The 27,063-nt window shown below is 30.1% G+C and overlaps 1 protein-coding gene across 3 annotated transcripts in view; it reads left to right on the top strand.

Annotated features, from left to right (window-relative positions):
* The window catches only part of LOC127706986 (ephrin-B2-like), a 141,738-nt gene that overhangs the window by 77,174 nt on the left and 37,501 nt on the right, over positions 1-27,063 (top strand). The window contains exon 1 of one of the 3 annotated variants that reach the window (XM_052211745.1): positions 13,172-13,515. The exons of 1 other annotated variant lie outside the window; for it this stretch is intronic. In XM_052211745.1, the coding sequence (XP_052067705.1) occupies positions 13,352-13,515 (164 nt within the window). In that variant the 5' untranslated portion in view covers positions 13,172-13,351. Of the gene's footprint in view, positions 1-13,171; positions 13,516-27,063 lie in introns of those variants that run through there. One more of the 3 variants, XM_052211746.1, reaches the window with a different exon arrangement.

Here is a 27,063-nt window from a genome sequence, read left to right as displayed (position 1 = left end):
GCATAAAAGTTGATTAGTTTCATAACAACTATTTGAAAAATGTGTTAAGAGAGATCTAACCAGCTGCTTGCGATAATGGAGGCTATAACTTTTTTCCTAGATATTTTCATTTATAATGGCAAAGATCAGCTGTTTATGCTGATTGTGCAATACAAAATGCTAGTTACAAATTCAGATGAAACTATTTTTGTATGTATATCTACTAGACATTGTAAGAAAACAAATCTTGATTTTTTTTTTTACATTACCTATTTTTGGATAGGCAAGTGAAGTGAAGGTGAAATTGAGACACATTATACATATACATGTTTTTCCATTCAGTCCCATGACCTCAGCTTATTCAGTTAACCAGCCTATCAGATTTCAGAAGAATCCTGACCATGGTCAGTCTATAGCTACAGGAAATCTATTTCCAATGATGTCAGTATTATAAGCAGCAGCTGTCTGTTGGAATAGGATAAAAGTCAAGGTCAAGGTCTTTTATTGAGACTATTTGCAAAGTTGATTATTTTGAAGTCATGGGCACATTTCCTCATCTTGCAACTATCCATGAATATTTCATTGCATTCAAAGGCTATGGTATCATTAATAATTTTTTTTAAATAAAATGTGAATAAAGGGGGAAAAATATCATAATACTAGAAATATATTTATTCCTCCACTTATACAGAGAAATTATCAAATAATTTTATCTCATTAATCCAAACAAAATTCATTAAACTGTAAATATGTAGATCTACTTTGTAGATATAAATAGCTCTGTAAATACACATAGCCTTAGTACAATATAATATTTGTCACTTTGACACAGGGTGTGAAAACAGTAAAGTTAAAAGTTGTTAATCCTTTTATGACAAGGGTCATCTCATTTATTAAGTAATAATGATATGAAACACCTATATCTGTCTGGACACAATAACCAAAGATTTAAAATGACCAGACAAACTCAGACCATATTGTCCTTATCCCAGCATGCTCTTTGTTCCCTGTCAAAGAATTGTGGGATAGCATAAGGGTGATAATTATCATCAGACAGCAATAAACTTTTGACTTTGACATTAGTTTGTCTGGTTTTTAGTGTTTAAACAAATGAGAAAAAAGAATTTGCTGATTGTGATTGAATAACTGATTTGTTCAAACTGTACATAGCTCAAATCTTAAGGGAACAAAACTTAAATCAACACTAAAGAAGTTAGTTTCAATAAAATCATCAGTCTATAATAGAAGAGAAATTCTGAATGTACAAAATTACGATAGTGCAGTTAAATTAGATCTGATATGGTTTCATTTGCAAAAAGTCTTTAACCAATAAGTGAGGTGGTAGTAAATAAATAAAAATGTTGTAAAACTCTATAAATTTTCACACTAAAGGGACATAACTCTTTTATCTTATCACTTATCTGACAGATTTAATTATCATACTATTAACATGCATTTAGTATCTCCATGATTATCTGTTTAAAATAATTAAGTTTATAAATTAAACATTAGTATGGAGAACTTCAAGCCTACTTATCAATGAATTATGAGGAGATGTGAAGTTTTAATGAAAGAGTGACCAATCTGATTTACAGGGGTCAGTCTTTGGTGAGACCATCTGTATAGATCTCTGCTGGGGGTTATGTATTCAAAATAGCAGAGGTAGGGGTAGGTTTGCATTATATATTAAAATCTCTCCAGGAGGTTTTGATAAATGATAAGTTACTATTGATAGGGACTGGTATACTGTAAAAGGTGAAAAGTTTAAATAAAAAGGAAAAGAATTTTACCAAATTTCAGCCAATAGTTGTTTTGCATTTAATACATGTTTTTTAGCAATGAAAATTTCTGTAATTTTATAAAAGGCGAAACAAAAAACAGGGAGTGGTCAATTTTCGTATTGAAAGGCCATAATTTCATGAATGGTGGTCAATGAGTCGATCATCTTGAAGGAAACTTGAAGTCAATCTGTAACCCCTCATTATACACAAATTAATTAAATATTATATTAAATTGTACTAAGGTCTGAGGTATAACAAAAAAAGTCTGTACATCATAAAACACTGAAGTCTAGTACAAATTATATGATGACAGTCACATAATTTGAAATAGAATATATTTCATTTAAAATTTTGATGTAATTTTTTCAGTTTCTGTTTTAACTGATGATTGCTTTTCAAGTTGGAGCTTGTACATATGGAGACATAGCAGACATGGATTGAAAGGGGAAACATACCAATTCAATTAAAAGCCACATACTTCATTTTGAGTTGAGTTTACAAACAGTCTTTTTCTGAATTGGAAGCAAGTCTGAATTGTTCATAAGACACTGGTCTGCTGCTGAACACTGCTTTGCAGAAGAACAATTATGAAATTCCTACAGGGTTTAAAGGTTAATTGAAACATAATCATCTGTTTATTCAGAGACCTAATCTATTATGTCTATAAACTTTTCTCCATGGGTGTTCATTAAAGGGGATCTAATTAACTTACATATGGTCTTTAGATGACTCCCTAGGGAGCTGATTGGCCATTGCTGTTTGACTTATAGCTTAGAGGAGAAACTTAAGATTCTGAACAAATTGAAAACATGTCCATTTAGAAAATTACAGCTCAAAGGGTGTAATTTGATTGTCAGTGAAATAAACAATTTCCTCTTGCTAACAATGATATGGACATGGAAGGAGATTGACTAATTGGTCAAATTTTCCATGCTTTTTGTCCTGGCTGACCAGGGACTGACCTTTTAAAAACAAAAACTAATACAGATAAATTCAATTGATTCTTGTAGAAACTTTGTTGAATCATACTGGTTTTCATGAAACATTTGTTTTTTTTAGTATTATGGTAATAACAGGGTTTGAAATGAAAGATTGGATCAAAATATAATTTTGCACTGATTGGTCTCTGTAATTAGGCAAATTGCTTTGAAATTATACTGGATATTGCAGGAAAATTAAACATAATGCCAGTGGGAGAACCAAGTTTAAAATTAATATTGTAATATTTTACAGACACATAATAACATAACTTCTTGTCACACACATAAAATATCAGGGAGATCCACATTGAAATTCTGTTGTATTATTGTCTGTGTCTTTTAGTACCTAAAAAAATAGGTCTTTGAATTTGAAAACAGTGCCCAAAACAAATAAATCTGTTTTAAATCTTCAACAATTTATCTGTACGTAAGGATGCAATTGTCAGATGCTTAACAATGTATAACTTTTGGTAAAGTCTAGAAGCGTTTTAACATTTATTGGTATATCCACATGAATCAGATAAGCACCCCCTTAAGACAATCCCCCTTTTATATATTTCTGGATCCGCAGCTGATATTTTTTGTGAAAGCTACTGCAGGAACTTATTGTTTTGGATATTTAAAGAGTTTATGTTCCAGTTATAATGGAGAGAGCTGAGAATACCTGGTTTAAAGTCCACCAACAACAAAATGACCTTGTACACCAATATAAATAAATTAGAAACATTTTTTAATGTCTAGTAGACTATTGAATTATGGTCACTAACATGTTGAGTTTACGCAAAAAAAAATTTCATGTCATCAACATTTTTCGTGTTATTGGTTGAAATTTAATCTTGGTTCCTGACTGTCTCAGTCCATCACCACTACAAAACTGTTCAACAACATAAACAATAAAGATTGGGCCACCTAAACCGCACTGAGTTTCTAGAACCACATTTTTTTTGTGAACTTTTAGAATAAAATTCAATTTTTTAGGTCTAAAAACTTGATCAGTTCTTTAACAAATTTTACACTCATTGACACAGTAGATAACAAATATTTTGCTCTTGAACTTTGTCTGGATAGTGTAATGAAATTGAAAAAGTAAGTATGATTCAAGCTTGAAAAAGACCTTAGGCACTGCATTTCTTACATGACAATAAGTATCAGTGCACTTTCTAATGTCTCTGATTGCATCTTTTTGTTCAGAAAAGTTGTTGAAGATACTGTTTGATATTGAGGGTGTATTGGGTGTATTATCTTTGGTGCCGCAGGCCAGGTATTATTTGATGTCCTTTCATGTGGTTTGAAATTTATGCAATAAACTAATTTCAAACTATTGACATTTAGAGTTTGTCCAGGCAGAACATATGTTTGTGTTATTGATTGATAACATCATTGTAAGAAAAACACATTTGATCTAATAGAATTTATCATCATCAAATAAGCCAAAACTCAAGTTTTGTTTTTTGCTAAAAAAATATATCTGATTTATTTGAAGTTGTGTAGAAAACACGATCATAATGGACTGATAGAGAGAACATGAATGGTAGATGTTTGCTGTGATATTTTGTGTATAAATCAAATTAGTTTATAAAATGTTTATATTCAGACTAATGTTAAAATTTTATCTGATTTTTCCTTTATATTGTTTAGTCTAGTAAACATTTCAATAAAGTTGTGTAATTCTGCACAATCTGTTCATGATAGAATGAATCATCATCAGTTTTCTTAAATTAAAAAAAGTATTTAAGAACTTTATGAACAAATGTTTATGTTGCACATTAGTACTCTGAAGATGAACCCAGTTTGCTTACTATATTGCCGCTTGAATGAATTAGGCCAAATATTGGATGGATGGAGTTCGTTGGAAGCTTGATTTACCCTGCATTGAGTAAAGTCTAAGATCGTGGATTTTCATTGCAACTCCATCAGAGTGGATTATACTTGGTGCAGGATCATTAAATCAACCATGATACAGCAAGCAATTAATGAGGCAATAATTTAAGCAAACTGTAACTGCGAGTACTCTCAGATCTGTATTTAGTGTCTTTTTGTTGTTTGGATGTACACGTCCCCGGTGTCTTTTTGTTGTTTGGATGTACAAGTACCCGGCCACGTCCACTTGTATTTGTATTATTTGTATTTGTATCCATCTGATGAGTTAAGCCTCTTTCAACTGATTTTTATAGTTCGTTCTTAATTTGTTGTACTGTTATACCACTGTCCCAGGTTAAGGGGAGGGTTGGGATCCCGCTAACATGTTTAACCCCGCCATATTATGTATGTATGTGCCTGTCCCAAGTCAAGAGCCTGTAATTCAGTGGTTGTCGTTTGTTTATGTGTTACATATTTGTTTTTCGTTCATTTTTTGTACATAAATTAGGCCGTTAGTTTTCTCGTTTGAATTGTTTTACATTGTCATTTCGGGGCCTTTTATAGCTGACTGTGCGGTATGTGCCTTGCTCATTGTTGAGGGCCGTACGGTGACCTATAGTTGTTAATTTCTGTGTCATTTGGTCTCTTGTGGAGAGTTGTCTCATTGGCAATCATACCACATATTCTTTTTTATAATTAAGGAGTCATTTTAGTGTACAAAGGTGGGTTCTAATAATTTTCTGCTCATTTGTACTGTTTAAACTTGTAGAGTTTGAAAATTTATTAGATTCATCCCCATTGTTCAATGTTACAAAATTTCATGTCTGTGGTCCAGTACATCATTTTATCATTAGAATCTTACTTTGTCTATTTTATTAACAGTTTCTGTTCTATATGTGATTAATAGACCAGGTGATTTATAAATTTCAATAAACTTAATTTAAAGTTTTTTGCACTTTAAATTAGTCAAGAGAGCAAAAGATGAGCCATTTTCTCTAGTTAACAAATATATTGCTCTGAATAAATCATGTTTACTTCAAAGGAGACAAGAAAATAAATATTTGTCATCCATTGAGTAATGTAATTCTATATGGATATGGTTTAATATTAAACAGTCATAAAAATGTATTTTTAAGAATATGAAATATTAAAGAAAAGTCATAGAGTGACACTATAGTTGTTTTATTGCTCAAATACAGGATATTTTATATATTTAAGTGACTTAATGTAAATAGCGTTGAGATATGTAAGTTGACAAAAATTGTTAATTCTGACAGAAGAATGATAAATTTTGGAATAATATCTGTAAAAAATTGTCAACTAAAAGGTTTTATTGAAGTTAATTACAGTTATGATCAGTTATTAGTTTCGTTATTTTAATTTTTTGTAATAAAAACACAGATGTCCTGAGCGCACATTCTTTTGGATTACAATTTATTTCTTTTATCATAATTTTGGTCTGTTGTAAAAGCTAAATGTCTGAAATCACAGATTGACTAAATGCTTTCCTTTGCAAAAACTCACTTTTGACTTTTTGTTTCTGAAAGATTACTAAACCAAGTGAGTGACTTTATCTGGATTTATAAAACTGTCAATAATAATTCCAACTTTTAAGATTTCTTCTTGAGGTCAAAATAGAATGAAGAACAGGCTATTTTAAGGAATGGAAATGGGTATTGTTTTGTCACTTTGTCCGTCACCAACATCTCCTAAAATTAATTAATTGTTTTTCATTGAAACCCAAGTAAGAGTGAGAATCATTTTTTATGCATTATTTATTTTTTCATTCAAATGACTTCTGTGATATACTGTTACAAACAGGATTGGGGTATAAATTGTCTAGTGTGCTTACAGAACATTTTATTGCAAGTAGCCGAATGAGAAAAACATGGTCCGGATTTGTCCATTGGGGTATAAATTGTATAGTGTGCTCACAGCGCATTTTATTGCAAGTAGCCGAATTAGAAATATATGGTCCAGATTTGTCCTAATATAAACACAGTTATGTTGGATGTAAACAAGGAATTGATTAGTCTGGAGTGCCTTAGCTGACATTCATCAGACTTTAATTTGTCTTTGATCCTATACAAAACTGTCACTCTAAGATGCACTGAAGGATTTTATTGGATTTTAATGCACAACTTTTTTATTGACAAGGGGAAAAAACATCCAAAATTGAATATTTAGCCATGTTAATCGGGGCGTAGATACTCTCCTAATATTTTTCACATTATGCAAGACTCTTACAACGATTTCATGGTCACTGGTTTACTTCACTGGCTGTTGCTTTAAAGCTTTGATATTAAAAGCAAGTCACTTCTTTTCTTCTTATTCAAAACCCTGACAAGACTTCCTTTTGACAAGATAGTAATTTGTTCAACTTGCGGTATTCATTTGCAAAAGATTAATTTCAACAGCATGGATGATAAATAATAGTTTGATGAAAAAGTTTTACATCAAAGACTTAAATACTTCATATTTTTATATTTTATTTTTATTAACTTTTAATTTTCAGACCATGAACCATCCTTCTGATGATTTTTTCAGACTTTATTTTGGTGGTTGATTTAAAGGTGATTTTTGTACATATTTGTATTCGGAAGAGTTAAAATTCATCACATAATAATTAAATTCCTATTTTTTTCATGGGGATGACATAGGTTATGTCAAACGGAAATCTGAAGGTGGTTCGTTACAATGAAAGTGTACAACTTTAGGACCATTATAATTATAATTATAATTTATGCATATAAATTTTGTTTGTGGTTTTTAACTGCAAGATGTCAGTTGGAATTTTAATGAAAAAATTTGAAGGTTTATGTAAAGAAGACAGTTTTATATTACCAGAATTTGCTCATGCGTGAGATATGTAATAACATAAGACATGTTTGGTTAAATGAAAAATGGACTTTTTAAAAATATCTTTCTTCAAAGATGACAATCAGCTATCACATTATCATCACATGACATTTTATTGGAATATTACATTCATCCACATTTTTACCACAAATAGTAAAAAAAACTGAGAATCAAATGATAGTCATTTTGGTTAGCTGTTTATGATCTCATGATGTAATTAAGATAGACAATGAGCATTGTTCTATTACCTTACAATCCAGAATAAAGTTCCACAGATACAATGACAGTGTCTGGAGTGTCTACACTGCAAATTTGTAATTAAATTGATTAGTTTTCTTGGTTTTACTCATGATTAAAAAAAATGTGGGGAATACATGCACTGAGACACCAACCCAATGACACACAATAAGAACCCCACATGAACTGCATCCTTTATATTATGTATGCTTAAATGCAGTAACAAGCAATATTTTTTTTAACCATCAATGCACATACAGTATTGTAAATATAGCACTATGTAGATTGTAGTTTCCAATACCAGAGAGGTCCATTCTAAATTCAGACAAAGATTTCCCTGATCACTTAAAGTGTGTGAATAATTTTCCTTCTTCTATATGATCTAATTTGTGTATAATTCCTAAAGGAAATAAGTATTTAAAAGTCATCATGTATTTCATGTTTTTCTTAACATAATAATCTCGTTTCCTCTTTTGGATATATTTATTAGACAGTTTGTATTGTAATACTTTAATTACTGTCTTTAAGATCAAATGAAAGTCTATAATCACTAAACATGAACATATCCTTAGGTCAAGTCTGTGTATGACCCTTAAAATCAACATAATTATTAAATAGTAAGGGTTACAATGTATAGCTTTGTCTTACACCTCAGGTCATAGTAAATATTGTCCAAGCAGAATATGGGTGATTTACTGTCTTACGCTAAAAGCTCTTGTTTAAGTTAAATACAACATGATGTCAGACTAAATATTTGAGTATTGATTTATGATTACATTTTGTTTCTTTTATTTTTTGTCACTGAAGTTTTCTTTCAGTAAAGAAATATGGAAAACTTAAATGTTGAGAGGTTTTGCTATTTTGAAGCCTCCCATTTTACTACTTTGGCAAAGGAGATAGTACAAAAAAATATTTTTATTGAATTTTACAATAAATTTTTTGGGTAAAAAATGGTACATAAAAAATATGAAAGTTCTCACTTAGTTTGCTCCCCTTGAAGATAATATACAGGTCTAAAGCATATAATAGATGTTTATGAGGGGTAGTCGGAATTTCAGTAAGTTAGATTTATATATCTTCTGGTTATTTGTGTCATTTTAAGGTTGCTGTCTCATTAACCTAAAGATAACATAATTTTTTTGTCACCGGAGGGGGCATTAAGTGTTAAGTACCCTTGTCTGTACATCTGTACGTACATCACAAAATTGGTTTCTATTCTCTTACTTTAGTTTGCCTCAACCAAATGTTAATAACTTATAAACAATGCTTATTACCACAAAATACCGATCAAGTTCGACTTTGGTTGGCGTCACTTTTACGGTTCTTGAGTTATGCCCCTTTATAATGTTATATGCAAGTGGGGCATCATCTGTGTCCATGTCCCACACATAAATATTGAAAATTTGACACATAGGTGTTTGATGGGACAGTAAATGTATGGGAAAGGAGAATTTTTGGGATGAATGGCCATCATGGAGATTAAAAAAATCAGTGAAATGGAAGAAAATATCTAGTACTGTGGGTTCATTATTATTCGTTGGATACCAATTTTCGTGGATTTCGTGGGTACAGGTAAACCACGAAATTAAATGTTCAACGAATAACAAATTTTCCATAAGCTTGTATGTAGACTTCGTCAAAACCACGAAATTAAATATCAACGAACATGTAAGTTTTCCTTAATCCACGAAAATTGGTACCCACGAAAATAAATGAATCCACAGTATATAAATTTAAGGAACAGTGATTTTATTTCTGTCCTTCACCTTGAAAGTTGCTAAAATGTTCTGAAAGGGCTCTCATGTTACTGCAGGTCAAGCCATTCCCAAACATCAACATATAAGCACTGTACTTTTTGAATTTATCAATAACTTATTTGCTTCATATCAAATTTATGTCTAAATGGTTATACCAGTCCCAAATTACATGCATTCATTGGTGTAGACCCACTTTGCAGATTTATAATTATTACTTCGTTCTCATCCTGAATATGCATGAAATATTTTCCACTGGACCTCAGAGATAACAAAAATACATCATTTATTCCATTGATGCCAATTTTCAAGAAACAGCACCCATTTATTTTGCTATAATTATGATTTTCTTATTTAATAGTATTGTCCTTTGTATTTTTTTCTTAAAGGAAGGTTTCCTTTAACAGTAACTGTCATAATATCAAAGTGATGAACATTTAATTAAGTAGCGAAAACTCAAAAGTTGGAATATCCCTTTGGTTATTCTTCTGCCTCCGAGCTTGCAAATGTCTACAAAAAATAGTAACTTACACAATTATATAATAATTGTTCAAATGAAGCTGTTTAAATCTCATGAGTATTTTATAAATTTCTGCCAAAGTTTTTCATAAAAAGAAAGATATTTTACACAATTAACTTCTAATCAAAGCTCTGAAGAATTTGAATCTTTATTTTATCTCTATTCCCACCAATAATATGTTTCAGTATGACTATGATGATAACAGGGAAATGGCTTGACTGACATGATCTGGAGATGGGAAATATTATGGTTTGTCATTATAACAACTTTGTGTATTCCAATCCCAAACATCTGTGCTTTAATTGCTTTTTTATCAAATGTAAGGGATAATATTTTTCACAAATTAATCAACAGTTTCAAAGAACTTATTTTATCTTCTGAAGAAATGTGTATTTGCTTGTGCAACTTGTGATTTTTATAGGTTTCTTTAATTGAAATGAAATGAGTTGTTGATGTGGGTCATTAGACAACTAACTATTTCATGTGAAAATAGATGATAACAATGATATGAATCATTTAGAACTTGTGAATGTTTAAGTTAACTCTTTAGCATCATTATTAATTTGAAACTTTTATCAAAACATTTTCAAAAGTTGAATGAAACTATTAAAATGGACTGATTTTTCAAACCGGTCAATTATTGCTGAGTGAAATTAAAAATTATTTTTTTCTAGTTGGAAGTCCATTATGATATAAACGTGATGTTATCATCCCTGAATGCAGCTTATCACAATTTGTTCATTTGACATGATCAACAAGACGGATTCCACTAAATAAGTAGAGCAGGAACAATTCCAGAACACTTAAATTCATCCACAGTTTTTAGTGTGGGTTCATTTGACATGGCAGAGCAACAAGTCAGTGCCACTTAAGTAGAGCAGAAACCCTTCCAGATTACTAGCTGTAAAATTCATGTTCACCGATTTGACTCAAATTCCCATGTTTGATTTATAACAATGTAAAACATTTATCCAAATTATAAAAAGTCTAAAATAAACAATATTCCGAGCATGCGGGGGCTCGATAATATGTAGCTTCGTTTCGTGTGTATTTTAGTCTAGACGCCATCTAATTAACTATCGAGTTGTCCCCGAAGACCTCCGATTGCCATATAAGTGATATAAACATAAATAAAGATATAAATAGATAGCAGAATCGTGCATTTGGATTTTTCTAGGTCTGTTTAATTTCATAATATATATCAAAAATATATGTTAATCATTGTTTTTACCTGTATAAGAATGATTTTTTGTGGATCGAATCAGTCAATCAAATGATTTACCTTTGTTTCACTTTCAATGTTGTCATTCTTTTCCTTTAAATAATTGAACCTGCACACAGTGCATGCGGTATCCATCTCAAGCCAAGGGGTTAAATTGAAGTTCACATGAATACGGATTCAATGAGGTTGAATTATTCACTTGCAAGTGAATAATTCATCCTCAATGTTTCTTAGCTTATTTTGACAAAATTGAACCATACTGGCTGCTAAAAGCGATATACTAAATCACTATTTCACTTTCATTAATGATTGAACAAACAAAATAATTATATTTATTATATATCTCTTAGCTAGTGCCCCTTTAGTTAGAGCAGGAACCCTTCCAGAACACTTAAATTCATCCACATTTCTTGGTGTGGGTTCATTTGTTGCTTAATCTGTGGATATTTGTTTGTCTTTTGCTCAGAGATTACTTCTGGCAAATATCTTGTCTGTTTATATTTGACTTGTGGTTTTTGAATGTCACCAAATCTTCTCATTTTTATTCCAGCTGAAATTGTTAAATCAAATACCCCATCTTCATATACATCTACATGTTATCATTCTAAATATACCTTAATTTATATGCTGGATGACTCAGATGTGGATTCAGGATTTTGAAAAGGAGGTAGGCAAAACTAGACAAAACATTAGGAGTAAGTAGACATGTTGAAAGACTATGCATTTACCATATATGTAGCTCATTAGGGGGTAGGGAGGCCCATATCTCCTTTATTTACATTACTAGTATATAGAATATCGCTATAAAAGTTCCATGTTAGTTACTCCCATTGAATTGATATTATGGATAGGTATCTGTTTGTACTCTCTCTACCAATCTCCTTTTATTAGCTGATATCTTGATTTAGATTAATCAAATTGGTTAAGAATTTCAGCTTTTACATATGCTTCAATATTGATATTATATTTACAAAAATTGCAGTTTAAGAATAGAAATTAAAAATACAATATAATATATAAATTTTGAAAAAGAATACTCAGAAATTGTTCCCAAAGCTCATTATTTTCTTTCCTCTCTCTGATGAAAAATAATTTTCTGAACATCATTGTATTCAAGAGCAAGAACATTAGTTTTAATAATTAAGTCATTTTGGGCTATAGATTAGAACTCTTGTGAAGTTCAAATGGTTTTCAGTTGTAAATTATTCATAAACAGATATTTTCTAGTTGATATAAATAGATTTTGTGTGGCTCCATAGAATTTTATATAGATAGTTTTTTTATGTAACTAAGACATTATTCCTTTTCACTAACTAAATATTTAAAAATGTTCAGTATTTTCCCTAAAGATTTATTATTTTATTATATGAATAAAGCAATGATTTTTACAGTTAAGATTTTAACAAATATGAAAATGATCAAAAGAACAAGAGAACCATAAGTTTAATATTTCCACTGATACTTTAATGCAGATGTGGATTCTTCTCATGCAAAATTATGTTAAATACTATACAGAGAAAAATATGAAAAATGAGAAGATTTGCTTTTCATTTTAAATGCAAGAACATATCTTTTCATTAACATCTCTGATATCTTTTAGATAACACAAATATTAATTTCTACTTATAACTATTGATGTATAAAACATATTGCTTTTTTTATAATGAAAATTAATTTATAAATTATAGTCATTTGGGAAAGTCTGGTGTTCTATTTATTTTTATTTTCATATTTTAAATCAATATTTTAATGGTTGATCTACATATGAGTAAGCATGTATATAACTTTTATCAAAATGAAAGTCTCTTTTTAGAAAGAGAAATAAGATACTAAAATGTTCATTTTCCTTCAAAAAGCATTTAAAATTAACAAACAGCTTTTTAATAAACCCTTTTCACGAAAGTCATTGAAAAGGTATTCAATTGTTCAGTATAAATCAGTTTAAATCCCCGCTGAGAGTTGTCGATCATGTGACCTCGCGGTCTATTCAGTTGTTGATTTCACTCAAAACACAATTGATCACTGAACAGGCATGGAATGTGTATAAATTTTTGCAGTTTTCTCAGATATGGATTTTTATATCAGAAAAATAACAAGATGAATAGCTTACCATTAGGATGAAATAATTATCAAATGTGTGTATTGAATGAAGTGTAAAAATGAAGACTTGGAGATTTCTCCGAAATATATTTTGGGGGATGTTATTTTACCTGCAGTATTCCATTTTTCTCATACCTTTCACAAGTTTTTGTATGCCAGCAGTTTCAGTAACAAGTACAGGCAAAAGATTGCCACCACTGTATTGGAATAACTCAAATCCACTGTAAGTATTTCTAATTTTGTTTATTTTTATTATTTATTTTTACCTGCGCAAGTAACACCTGGAAACCTTTAAACGAGCTTTGTAGATCGTTTATTACATTTTGTTGAGATATTCATCGCTTTAAGATCCGTGAAATGTGATGAATTTAAAATTGTGTGTGGTACAAAAAGTTGACTTCTCATAGACAAAAATTCTACCTGTTCAAATTAATTTTTATGATTTTAGACACTTTGATGTAAAAGATCAAAAGGACAACATGACAAAAAGCTCATCAGTGGATTAAGGGAAAATCTGTTACAACTGTCTTTAATTTAATTTAATAAATCTACCTAACATTTTTGGGAAAACGGTTTGATTTTTTAATACATGCAAATTAAATGATTTGTTGGATTTCCTTATCTAATTAAATCTATATTGTTAAACCAATTATCTAAGCTTGTTATGATATGATATTAATAATTATAGCTTTAACTTAAGCATTACTAATTTGTTTATGCCTAAAGGGGTGAACAACAATTTTTCAAGAATTTCACACAACTGTCTCACTTTTGTTAAAATTACTTTAACACTAAAAAAGTGACATTTTGTTTGTTTAATAAAAACACTGAAAACTGACACTAAAATGAAACAGAATCTTTAGATATAAGAGTTTTAAATAACTTAAGAAGTATAATATGTGAAATACATGTATGAAAAGTTTCATTGAAATTCAAATAAAAAAGATTTAGATTTTTATCATTAAAATTATCAACAGCAAGCATGAGTAAAATTTATAACTTTATAATAAGATTTTCATTATAAATGAGTTTTACAATGGAAAATTTGAAATTTTCTGCCTAATTAAATTTTACACAGCATAATGGATGCGATTTGGAAAAGAGTTGACTAGCAGTTCATTATTCACATAGCTAAACTAACTGCAAAAAAAATAAAGATGATGTAATTTGAAATTGATTTAAAATCATTGTAAATTAGAATTCAGAAACCTTAAAATGAAATTTATAATAATTGTTTTTTGAATAATTGAAAATTTAACAGAAAGTTGTCTGTTAATAACTCATAAAAAAATTAGTATGGTTTAAATTGAACTTCAAAGATCGGTAGTGAGTGATTTTCATTGTAATAAGTGAAGCTGTTCTTATAAATCTGGAATATTGATCACAGTGGGGGAAAACACTAAAAAAAATTGAAATTGTAGCAGCAAGTGTTATTGTGATTAATGTAAAATACATTGGAGATGAGTATAGACCTTGACAAAATTACATGTGGGAATATTAAGGTATTGTGGTTTCTGTATCGCTGCATGATGATATGTTATTTTTTGGCGTTCATTGGTTTTTCCCCATTTCCTTCACAACAGGAATTTAGTGACACTGAAATATATTGTATTGAAGCAGTTGTCAGCGATCAAAGACAATGTAAAACATGATTGCCGAAACTTGTCTTTTTTGTGATTGATTGTATGTTTTTCGCTTGTAGCTATATGTAAAGATTGATAATAAAAATTACAAATTAAGTTGTAATTTATACAAATACAGTTGTTTTATATGACAGCTTTCTCAAAATTATAAAACCAAATATTAATTTTAGATGGGAAAAAAAATGAATGTTTCAAAGGTTGGGTAATTCATGTGTTCTTTATAACATTGAATAATGATATGAAACTTTTGATCTGAGTATACTCTAGTCTAGATGTATTTTGGTGTTTTTTTTTAATTTGGTCTAGTTTCTCTGTCTCATTTGACATACAATTGACATTATTCATAAATTAGAGATATATTTTCCTTTTCCTTTCTTTTCCCCATTATTATTTGGACTCTGACTGATAATCCTTGCAAATCGGCTTGTTTATGTCCTTATTTTCTTTTCATTTAACTCTCCAATTTGCATATTTTAGAGGACTTTTAAGTGACTTTTTCTTCTCATAATCCCCTTTTCATCTTAATATTAAGTGTCTGTATTTTATTTTGGGTAGAGATTAAATTAGAGGTTGGTTGTTGATAGAATCCCTAAGGCTGTGCTTAAAACACTTTTGTTATTCAAGTTTGTGTTTTGGATGACATTCTTTAAGATAATCTGTCAACTTATTCAAAAATACCAAAGTTGGCGTGTATTGTGTTGGAAAATTTGATATCAGACATTGAACTACTTATAAATGTAAAATTGAGCAATATTTGTCTGCTCATATTACATGTAACAAATAATTTAACTTGAATAATTCAACCCATCTCCATCACAGTGGAATATAGCGGAATCCCAATATAACATAATTATTCAGGTAACATGTCGTTTTCAAGGATATTACTGTGAAAGATTTCCTTTTAAACCCCCTCTGTTGACTGAATAAGCATAGGCATACAAAATGTACATATAGGGGGTTCAAAAGGAAATCTTGACATTATCAGCATGATAAAAATGACATTTATAAAAACGAGGAACCTTGGTTAATAGTTGTGTTAAATATTTGAATAAGTTAAAACTCATTTACTTGGATTTTGAGAAGGTTTTCTATCAAAACAAACAAGGTCCCTGGTGTTACTGTTTAAAAACCTGAAGTTTCTAGTTACACTTGAATTTACAATGAAAAAGTCATTAAATTCTTCAATGTAGGATTTGACAAAGAGAAAATTTTATCTGCCCTAAACATAATTATAGTTTCAAGTTATCTGTCTGGCAACTGTAAAACTAGTTTTAATTGTAAAGTGAAGATATTATGTTGCAACAAAGGTAACTTCAGAACAACCTTATTGTAAAGTGGAGATTTGATTATTATATAATTGTCCTAGAAGCCCAATTTCCAAATCCATCAAGAAGTTGGTATTCTGTATAACATCAGAACAGGGCATAAAAATACATTGACATGTGCATGACAAAGTGACATAAAAATTAATTTTACTTCACATTCAGCAGTAATTCTAAAAAAAATATGTTTTTTTCTTCATTTTAATAGACGATAAAGGATAGCGATAGATGCATGTAGTAGAGCATCTAATATATAAAAATTAAAACTAAGAGAACTCCCAGAATTTGTGATAAAAATTGTATAAATGCTTATTTTAAACTGATGTGAATGGCATAGGTTGTCTCAGAAAGCAAAAAGATTGAGGAAGCCCTTTGTTTTTGTTTACAGCTACCTGTCAAATTAAATTGATTTACATAGAAATGTAGGGAATTCTCAGACAAATGCAATGAAGCAGTTAATGAGCAATTTTAAGATGTAGTAAAAAACCAACATGGCATGCAGTGCACAGTAGGTTTACTACATGGTAATGAGAATACATGCAGCTTGGGAATTTTTATGCTCCATATCATCTTGTTCTATCATAGGAGGAAAAATATATCATTTACTGACTAACGGCAGATGGTTGTTACATATGGTTTGTTTCTTTCCATTGCAAAAAGTCCCTATAAATTTAAGTATTATCAGAGGAGAGAAAATAGAACTAGTAATGCTCAAATGGTAAGTCATACTTCTGAATTGGGAAAATACATGTAGGAGAAATGATTTAATATTTGACATCTGTGGTGAAACTGTCAATTTTGGCAGGATTTCATCAGAGGGTTCCTATTTAAATCAACCAAGCTTTTAAAACACAGTTTTTTTAACACTTTAACTGAGTTACTTCCCCTCATTAAAACAGAATTAAGAGATTTGAGTAAATCTGATGTCACATAGTGATTTAACTGATTAAAATAGAGAAGATACTAATTTTCTCACCAAGAAATCTCGCCTTATTATGTCTTTAATCAGGCATTAATTGTAAAGACCAAGCTTCGTGGGGTTAAGACACTCATAATGAATGGTTTTATGAAAATTCTTACTTTAATGATGTTAATAGGTTCAAACTGTTAGTTAGTTTAGGTTTAAACACATTTTAGTTGCATCATTAGTTTTCCAAAAGGTTTTAGTTTGGAAGAATATGTTTCATGTACTCACAAGTTTTGACATAGTTTGCTTTATGTAGCAGACATTGGCAATGTTTCAGGGATTTTATTGTGACAGCTTTCAAGAGTATCATGACAATATAGTCTGTAAAGCATTTGCTTTGTCTAACATTAATATAACATAAATTTGCCCTAAAGTCAAACAAGTATAATACAACTGAATACAGGTTAAACTTTGACATTTCGAAAAAGGTTACCATGGTCACAGATGTCAGAATACACAAATTGTAAGGAAATAGATGTCAAAAAGCTTTTTGTTAGAAATGTATGTAAATTTGTGAAATTTATTCTTGGTCACAGCTTAGTGAAACATAATTTGGCTAATACATATAACTCACACCTTTTTGTTGACAAAATTGTTGAATGCGAACAATGATAAAGTTTGTTTTTAACATTAAGCAATCTGTTTGTAGTTAAATCCTATTGAGGGTTGGGTAGAAAATGGTGAATTGTCAACATTGTAGCAGAATAAACCATAGGATGAATATAATTTGTGTAGGTAAACATAGCAGAATAAAGTCTGATATCAAACAATCTTTACAAATTTCTTTGTTGAGAAAACTAGAGGATTTTGAGTTGAGCTAATAAAAGCCTGTATAAAACATTTACATGTTTGTCTTCAATTTGTTTCAACATTATCATCATTACAACCAATTTACATTGCACTTAAAATCGGTACTGATATTAATTCTTGAGGCGTTTGTTTTGCAAACCAAACAAAGTAAAATTTGTGTGCTTCAGATAGTGTCGCAGATTTCCTAAATTCTTTTAACCTTTTGCACTTGGTTTGATACATGTCATTAGTTTGTTAAATGTTTGTCTTCATGTAGTATTTTGGCATTGTATTTAACTTTTTGTGAAAGTGTAGATTCATTGATTATAAAAAAAACCTACACTTCTATGGTTAAAAGGTGTTCACAAATTGAACCTTAAAGTTATGCATTGTGAAGTTGAATGGATTTTAATGCACTTCATGTTCAATTATTTTCCTGTAATATTTTACTGAAATCACTTAAATTTAAAACATTATGTGAAAATGATCTGTGATGCATGTGTTGATATAGAACATGACTGTATAAATTTAGAATAGAAAAAAAACCCAATTTTTTATTAATCAATGGCTAATGTTCTATAATAAAGAAAATAAATATCTATTAAAGTTCAAAGGAATTCTTGAAAAAAGCCCCATAATGGTAGTTAAAAACAGTCAGTTCAATTAAAGGTTCTTATCAGATGTAAAAATGACATAAATTTAAGCAAATAGAGAAAAATCGCTTTTCCATTGTGTTATTTGTCTCCCAAAAGAGACATAAAGCTAACAGCTAGTAATTTTGTAAGATGATAGGTTTCAAAATATACATGTTCCTCATACAGTATTGTCCATTAGAGATTACATCAGCAGCAGTTTATTATATCAACTCAGAAAAGGCTTCGAGTGAGGGTCAAACTGAAAATATAATGTATTGGTAAAGTGTAATTTAGAACATAAGATTACTCTAATAACTCTCCAGCAGTATTATAGGGACCATCTAAAATAAGTACAGCTGTTAGGATGTAACATGTACATAAAGTAACAGCTTACTGTAAATGTAGATTCTAAACTATTCAAAAACTGACTTGTTATTCCTTAACTGAATTTAAATAGAATATCAAATACTGCACATTTTTTTTGTATGTGGCTAAAATGTTGTCTTTAGAAAAGGAATTTGTTATTAGCTCGAACAAAAAAATGAAATAAAATCTACATTTTCTGATTGCCCTCTTTCTAATACTGTAAATTCAGAAATTAATGCGTGCATTTATTATTGCGATTTTTCAAGAATAGACAAAAATGCGAGTTTAATTATTGCGATTTTGAAAAAAACTGCATACAGATCTATGTTTCAGTTATCAGAATGCGAGTTTTTATTATTGCGATACTCATACCGTCACATTATTCGCATTAATAAAAACCTCGCAATAATTTCTGAATTTACAGTAATCGAATGAAGATTTTTTGGGGGGAACATGAAAGAGACAAGTCTCAATCTAGGTTAAAGACAACATTTTTATCTCGTCACAACATAGACTATCCATTAGTCTTTTTACCTTACATTTTCATCTGTTTGACACATACTTTAATCACTATGCATTACAAGTTGCATGTAATAATAACGGTAATTTATTTTATTGTATACCACCCTTAGGCAAACAGCAGTGTGGACAAATGAATCTTCATGATTGTAAACTGTCTCAGGGGACATTACAATTTTATCTACTTATTACCCTTGTTCTGATAATTGATGGTCATTTCTCAGAATACAATTAATGAAACTGTATCTACTGAGTGCTGCCACCAAAAGGTGTATCTGGTTTAATGAAATTTATTGCCTTTTCAAAAATAAATTGTTACATAAGGTATGTTAGAAAGAATCCTGTTTCATTATGCATTATAACTTGTTAAATTTTCTAATTACTGGTTAATCAATAAAATATCTCATTTTAGATGAAGAAAATTCTTTAGAAGAACAATGTAAGCATTGTCGTGTGCAATGTACATCTATTATGAAGTTTGATTCAAAACAACATTGTAAATTATTCCTCCCTAAAAATATGAACAAAAGGAGATGTAAGAAATAAGTTAATGAGACAGCAACCCGAAGTCATGAAAACCAAAAGTGTGCATTTTGTTATATCTCACAGAAGCTAATATATCAGTTAAGTATGAGAGGCATCATTTTGGGAAATTTAGTATAAATTCACCTGTCTATTATCAACTCAAGGTCATAAAAGATGATCAAAATATGAACTGGAGTAATATATTTACATCTTTTCTCACTTTTGGTCTTTAAAGTTTTGACATTCATTACCGAAATCAAACGCACCTTTTTGAATATGGTGCAAAAAATAAGTTTTGTCAGTTTAAATGCATAAAAGATATCTCAAATCAAAGAAAATAACTATAAAATGGATTTCATTGATGTGAAAGAAACCCATTTCCCAAAATAAACATTAAATATTTACAAAAAGGTGTACCTAGTGTGCAAAAGATAAGTGATCTATTTCATTTGAAATTTAAAACAGTTTTGACAGTAATGAGTTGCGTGATGCATCATGGAGTGAATACAGAACACAATAGATATCATTGTACCCTGTCAGATCAACTGTAATGGTCTACATCTCATACTATCTCTCCTTACTCACGTCTCAGTCAAACTAACATATTTTAAAAGTCCTGACTAAAATGAATCAATGTTGGTTTTGTACAAAGCAATGAATGATCGGACTTGATTTTCATCTCACCAAATCACTTGCATGACAAATTTCTTCATTTTCAATACCTGTTGATCCAGTGTTTAATTCAGCAGAGTTAAATTGTGTCATTAGGGCTGTCAATATTTCTTGGCTTTAGAAAGTTGTCACGATATGTTTGGAAATTCCTAAGACCACCTACAATATATTAAGACATTTTTAATAAAGAACAAGTTATAATGTATTATCAGTATATCTCCTGTAAGGTAGAAGTTTTCTCAGTTTTTGAAGGTTTAGTTGAACTGGTGCAATTTTAATTAATTGCATTCAGTACATAATGTGGGTACGGAGATTTGGAAAAGACAAAATTTTAAGTTATATTATATTACCTTGCTTGCATTGGTCAGAACAAACACTGTTTTACTGAAGTGCATTAATTTCCCCTTGGCAGTTTCCTCTTAGAGTTGAGGGGGAAAGGGGGGAGGCATTGTACATTACAGAAGAAATATGTGTATAACCAATGCTAATGTTATTAGACTATGTACTATTGGAATGTTAAACCACCTTGGCTTAGGGACCTTTTAGGGTCGAATGCACGGTCTGTGTAATATATAGTAAAAAACTAAAAACTAATGGTTTATAAATGCCTTAACTCAGTGTGCACCAAAATCTTTTCCAACTACTAGTCTGAAGACCAATATTCAGACATTTTCCTTATGTGTCTAAACAAAGTTTTGTAAAAATTTACTAGTCCCGAATAAAATTTAATGGTCTAAGGCATCTGACTAGTTAACAGTGCAGACTGTTAACTTGTATCATTCAGACTTTCAAGAGTTTTTGTAGTACATGTACTAAGACTCCAATTGAAGAAAATGAACACTTTCCTGTAAATTTGCAGCATTAACAACAGAATTTGTAGTAGAGCCTTAAATCTTGAAATTGGTGTAAATCTAAAGTGTTCTAATTTTTACATCGCGATGACCTTGAGGTCACTCCGATGTATTGCTATCGCCTAGATTTCCATTATGTAAATTAGTTTTGGGTTTGTAACCGATCTATAAACATGATAAATATGCGCACATAAACGAGTGCAAAATAACATTCCTTGTCATTTGATATAAATACATCTCTTCAATGAATACTGATAAAAATATTTTTGTTTACAACATAAATTAATAATGTGAAAATGTTTTGTAGTTAGATATATATATATAAGTAAAAAACCATTGATAATATCAATGCACACGTACCGAAAAATTGTGTTAAAGCATGTGGAAGAATATCTCAAAGAACGTTTTGCGACAGGACCGGTAACTCTGTAATTGTTTTTGCGGGAAAATATGAATGCCTACTCGTATCCAATCTTAGAAAAATCGAATTTTTACAGAAAAGTGTCCACCATGCACTTGCATTGCACTATTATTAGAACAGTAGAATAGAATGATATACAAACGGATGCAAATCATATATATATGTAACTGTTATTTTAATATAATATATAACAACAAATCAGTGTATACTGATTTGTATCACTACAATATAATAGTTATTACGGTGAAGTTGAATTTCCTGTCATTTATTCATCATACTCGCACGCACTTGTCTAGAAAAAAATATATCTCTGTACATTAACCTCAGTTTCAGGTAAAGAGATATGTTGTTTTTTTTCTGAGACAAGTGCTTTTGACCATCCTCAAGCACTTGTGGTCATCCGATGTTCAGCACTTCAGTACTTTGATTAATTTTGAAATTTCATTTAACAAGTAATTTGAAGATTCAAGTGAGTCAAGTCTTTTGATGAAAGTTTAATATTTACTCACAGTGGAAAGAATTAGCAAGAGTGTTAATTGTTGGCAGGAAATCTCACAGAAAATGAAAAAAATGAGCATTCAGACGATGGCTCATTCCTTAGCTGTTACCACAAATTTTAATTTTGTAATGGACATGTCTTACAGGGTGACAAATGACTGTTTTATTGGCTTTATTCGGGTTGGTCATTACTTTGGTTTTGTGACATGAGGTTTTGAGGCTAAGGAAATGTGTATTGCCTTAAGATTTCAAGACCTGCATGTGCCATATGGCTAATGGGACACTATAGATTAGTGAACCCCATTTCTCCACATGCATGATTTATGATTTAAGCCACTTCACCTTAATGTACCCCATTAATTAATGACATTAAACTCTTTATTAAAGAAGATAGTGATCAACTTTGATTAATTTAAGTCTTTAGGTTAATTAATGCTTCTTTGTGGAAAAGAACCATAATCTTGAGAAAGCTTTTAAAGAAGTGTTAATGTCCACAGGAGCCCGGTGTCAACATAAAAACTAGAATAGGCTTTTGAGAACATTTAATGTCACCAAGGTTCATTAAAAGTAAAAAAGTCAAAACAGCATGTGACGAGAGGGATTCATATTCATGTAGTTTATGTGGAAGTTATGGCTGTATTGCATGTCTGTGTGTATCAGTCTGAAAGCTTCTTTTAATGTTATGTTTTGGAATTGTGATTTTTTTCCCCCTCATTTTGTACATTTGCATTTTAAATGTATTATGGTGCTTCTCAATTTACATAATACGAGGAATTGAGACTATGTTCCTTTATCATGGCATTTAGAAAGTGAAGGTCAGAGAAAGATATAAAACCATTCTCATGGTGTGAATTTAAGTATAATCATGGATTAATGTTGCTATATTTCTTTTTTATGTGTTGACAGGTCCTACATAACAGTATCAGTATAAACCACATCTGTTGATGGGTGGTACAAATGTCTGTCAAATGATGCACTTAATATGTACAAAAGTCCCTGGTAAAATGTCACAAGTTAATAAGTGTGATGAAACATCATCGCTACTGTACAACTAACCAATAGATACTGTTTTGATGCATTATGTATTGGCATATGGGAATTAAACACAGACTCATTCCTCCACTCGTTCTCCTTTTTTTGGTAAGCTTGGAAGCGCTTAAATTCTTGACTTGTGTTCGCACTGTAAATAGGATCACTACAATATATTTGTACAGCAGGGCAGATTCAGGATTTAGGGAAAGGGGGACAGTCTTAAATTAACTGTAATGGTAAAAATAGTGCTGAGCATTGTACAGCAAAATAAATAACCAATGTTGTACCAAATATTAAATTTTTTTCAATGGGCCCATAAGAATCTGCTACAGATGTATTTACACATATGCGTGTTAAGCTGAAATAGGATCACTACAATAAACATATATAATAGGAAGTTCTTGACCGCTAATAAATAGCTTACATGAAATATTTGCCCATCTTCATTATAATATAACTAATGTATTTAAGTAAGACGTTTAATAAAAAACATCTCCTCTTCATTTGCTTGAGTAAATATTTGATTATGATTAGTAATTAAGGACAAATGTTTAATGTGAGGAAGGCTTAGGTGTTTATATGTCTGCTGTAGAAAATAAATATTAAGAATATCCATTTGGAGATCATACAGAAGCCATTAAATGAATTTCTGGGATCATTTCTATTGCTCCCATGTGAGCTGTTAGTTCCATGGAATATTATAGAATATCAGTATTTTATGGCATTATAGAATATCTACAATTGTCAAGAATGTGCAAATATGTATTTGGTCATTAAACTCCAATAAACAGACAATTTACTGGGACATAATTTTACATTCTTTAAGTTTATCGACACAAAAAGGAATTTACAGTTACAATGAAACAGCTTAATTGCACACAAGATTTTATTCTATAAATATTTCAAAATTAAAATGTGATTTGAATAAATTTCCCATAATTTAGACCTAAAAGTGTCATTGTGTGATGAATTATTACATGAAATTAACAGTGTCTCTATCCTTCAGAGCTAGAAAATATTTAATATAAAAGAAAATTAATATAGGGTGATTAATTAGATACCACTTTTGTCATTTCAGTGAGTCAAAACATGTGTAACCCCAGTAATTTAATAATCTTCAGAAAAATTTTAACAAATATCCAAAATTCCAACAGACTCATGCTGTAGATAAGTTGATCTTCTGTCCAACTTGAATTTTGGTCCAACTTGATTTCCGTCCAACTTGAATTTTGGTCCAACTTGATTTTCTGTCCAACTTGAATTTCGGTCCAACTTTATTTTCCGTCCAACTTTATTTTCCGTCTTACTTGATTTTTCCATCCAGCTATTTGCTAATTTTATATCTGAAGTACTGAACTGTCTATGTAAACTTAAATACAATTATAAAACAGAACTGCAACCAAAATAATTCATTGATAACATCAGTGTGTAAAAAGGGACAAAAAGTCTAATATCGAGAGTAGTGAAAGTGACCAACATGGAAGTTAATTAAACTTACTATTTAGTCAACACACTTTTAATGGTAGTCACATTATGTGTAATGTCAGGCTTTATAATATTTTTCGTAATACTTCATAATTCAATATGATTGTTAGTTAATACTATTATCTATTAGTATCATATGAAATATGATTGAGGTAGGGGAACCTGAAATATCATTAAACCCAACAACTGTGCATTGGTGTGAAAAATGATTCTGTTGGAGTTGTACATGTTGTATGTTCAGTAAAATACATTTGAACTGAAGTAAAGACCTTTATGACAAATTACTGAACACAGACATTTTGTCTGTATTTAACATCTACTTGAAACATCTTCATTTCTTTGATATTTTCTGACAGTTTTTGAACTTTAAATAAATTAAAGCCTTTTAAAACTTAAATGATATCAAATGTTGCTCTTATTTAGACTTGAAGGTTTTAATTAATTCTTTTCCCTTGACTAAGATGATTAGTGGGATGATCTTAATCTATTAGTTTACATGGCAGATGTCTCAGCTCATGTTTACTTTGGTGAAATGTGGACCAAAGAATATCACTTAGTGTAAGATATTGTTGGGAGAGACAAAACTTAAAAAAATAAATGATAGATTTTCATACATTGATATTTTGACAATTCTTGTGGCTTTAGGATGTATATTTAACCTATAGGAGGTCAAAAATCTAAATAGCCTTTTCAGTGGGTTAGAGAACTGAGTCTTATATAGCCTTTTTAAATGTCCTTTTGATAGGGGTAAATTTTGGTGGTAAACTCTATATTAACAACAAAAAGAGGGGAGTCGTAACAGGTCTGCTTAACTACACTTTCTGTCAGAAATACTGCTACTACAATGACAGTCAGAAGTTAACACTGTATCTAATTAATTGGTAAAGTTGTTACAGATGGTCATCAAGATCTTCATTCATATGAAACGATAGAAACAAACTTAACGAAGCTCTCAAAATATATCCTTATCCCTTCATATCTGTACAATGAATGTCTTGTTTGAAAATTATTTTAGGAAATTTCCTGCATCGAGCATGTAAATATGCTGAATTCCAAATAACAAAATAAACAGTGTTTGGAATGTTCAAACAGTAGTTTAAATGATGTAATAGTTACCATTTATTTGAAATATTTTAGTCATTACATAACCAAATATTGTTATCAATTACAGATTTGACAGAAATTACAACTTTTCTATATCCATAAAAGCCGATTGAATGAGACTGAAAGCTAACATCTTGGAACTAATTTACAAACAATTGCACAACATTTATTACTCTTTTTAAATGTAATATTTTTAGCAATTTTACACATGATCGGAAAATAATCAAATTGATGTTTGTAGTTCAAATACTTGTTCCTTTTTCTCTGTAATCTTGAATTTGCTCAAGTGTTAAATGTTAGTGTGGTAAAATTTATTTTGTTGCAGTTTTATACAATCTGTTTCAACCATTGTGCACAGATGAGTGTCATTAAAAGAGTTGCCTTTAAGCAACATTGTTATCAATATCCTGTAAATTTCACATTTAGTTCTGTTAAACTGAACATTAACTTTAAAGGCAAACTCATCGTTTAATTTTGATTGGTTGATATAACTGTTTTTTTCGGTGGAAAATATTTCTGCTTAACCGAGCATTGTATCAAAAATATTTGTAGTCTTGTGTCAGTGAAGATATGCTTTATGTTTCAGTACAACTACACAATGGTAAATTATTATTCAAGTGAAAATATGCACCGATCTTCTAAAATAATAGATTAATTTCTTCCTGGTTTTTTTTTTTTCTGAAATCCTTTTTGATACTGTGATTGAAATCTGTTTGTACTGAAGGAAATTTGCATCTATTACCGTGTTAAATATTTATTCAGAACCACGGAGTAGAAAAACTAAATCCTAATTAATCTGAAGCTCAATTTGCAAATAAAGTGACATTTTTCCTCAACGGAGAAAATCTTTGCACAATTCTGTAGTCTCGTAGTCCTCTGGGTTTGTAGATGTCTGTTGAAAAATTAATTCTAGGAGCCAATAGTTATCTCTCGCAATTAGGT

This window comes from Mytilus californianus, unplaced genomic scaffold (assembly GCF_021869535.1).
Source record: "Mytilus californianus isolate M0D057914Y unplaced genomic scaffold, xbMytCali1.0.p SCAF_6, whole genome shotgun sequence".
Lineage (NCBI taxonomy): Eukaryota > Metazoa > Mollusca > Bivalvia > Mytilida > Mytilidae > Mytilus > Mytilus californianus.
Note: the sequence above shows the minus strand (reverse complement) of the source record. Positions and strands in the feature narration are given on the sequence as shown.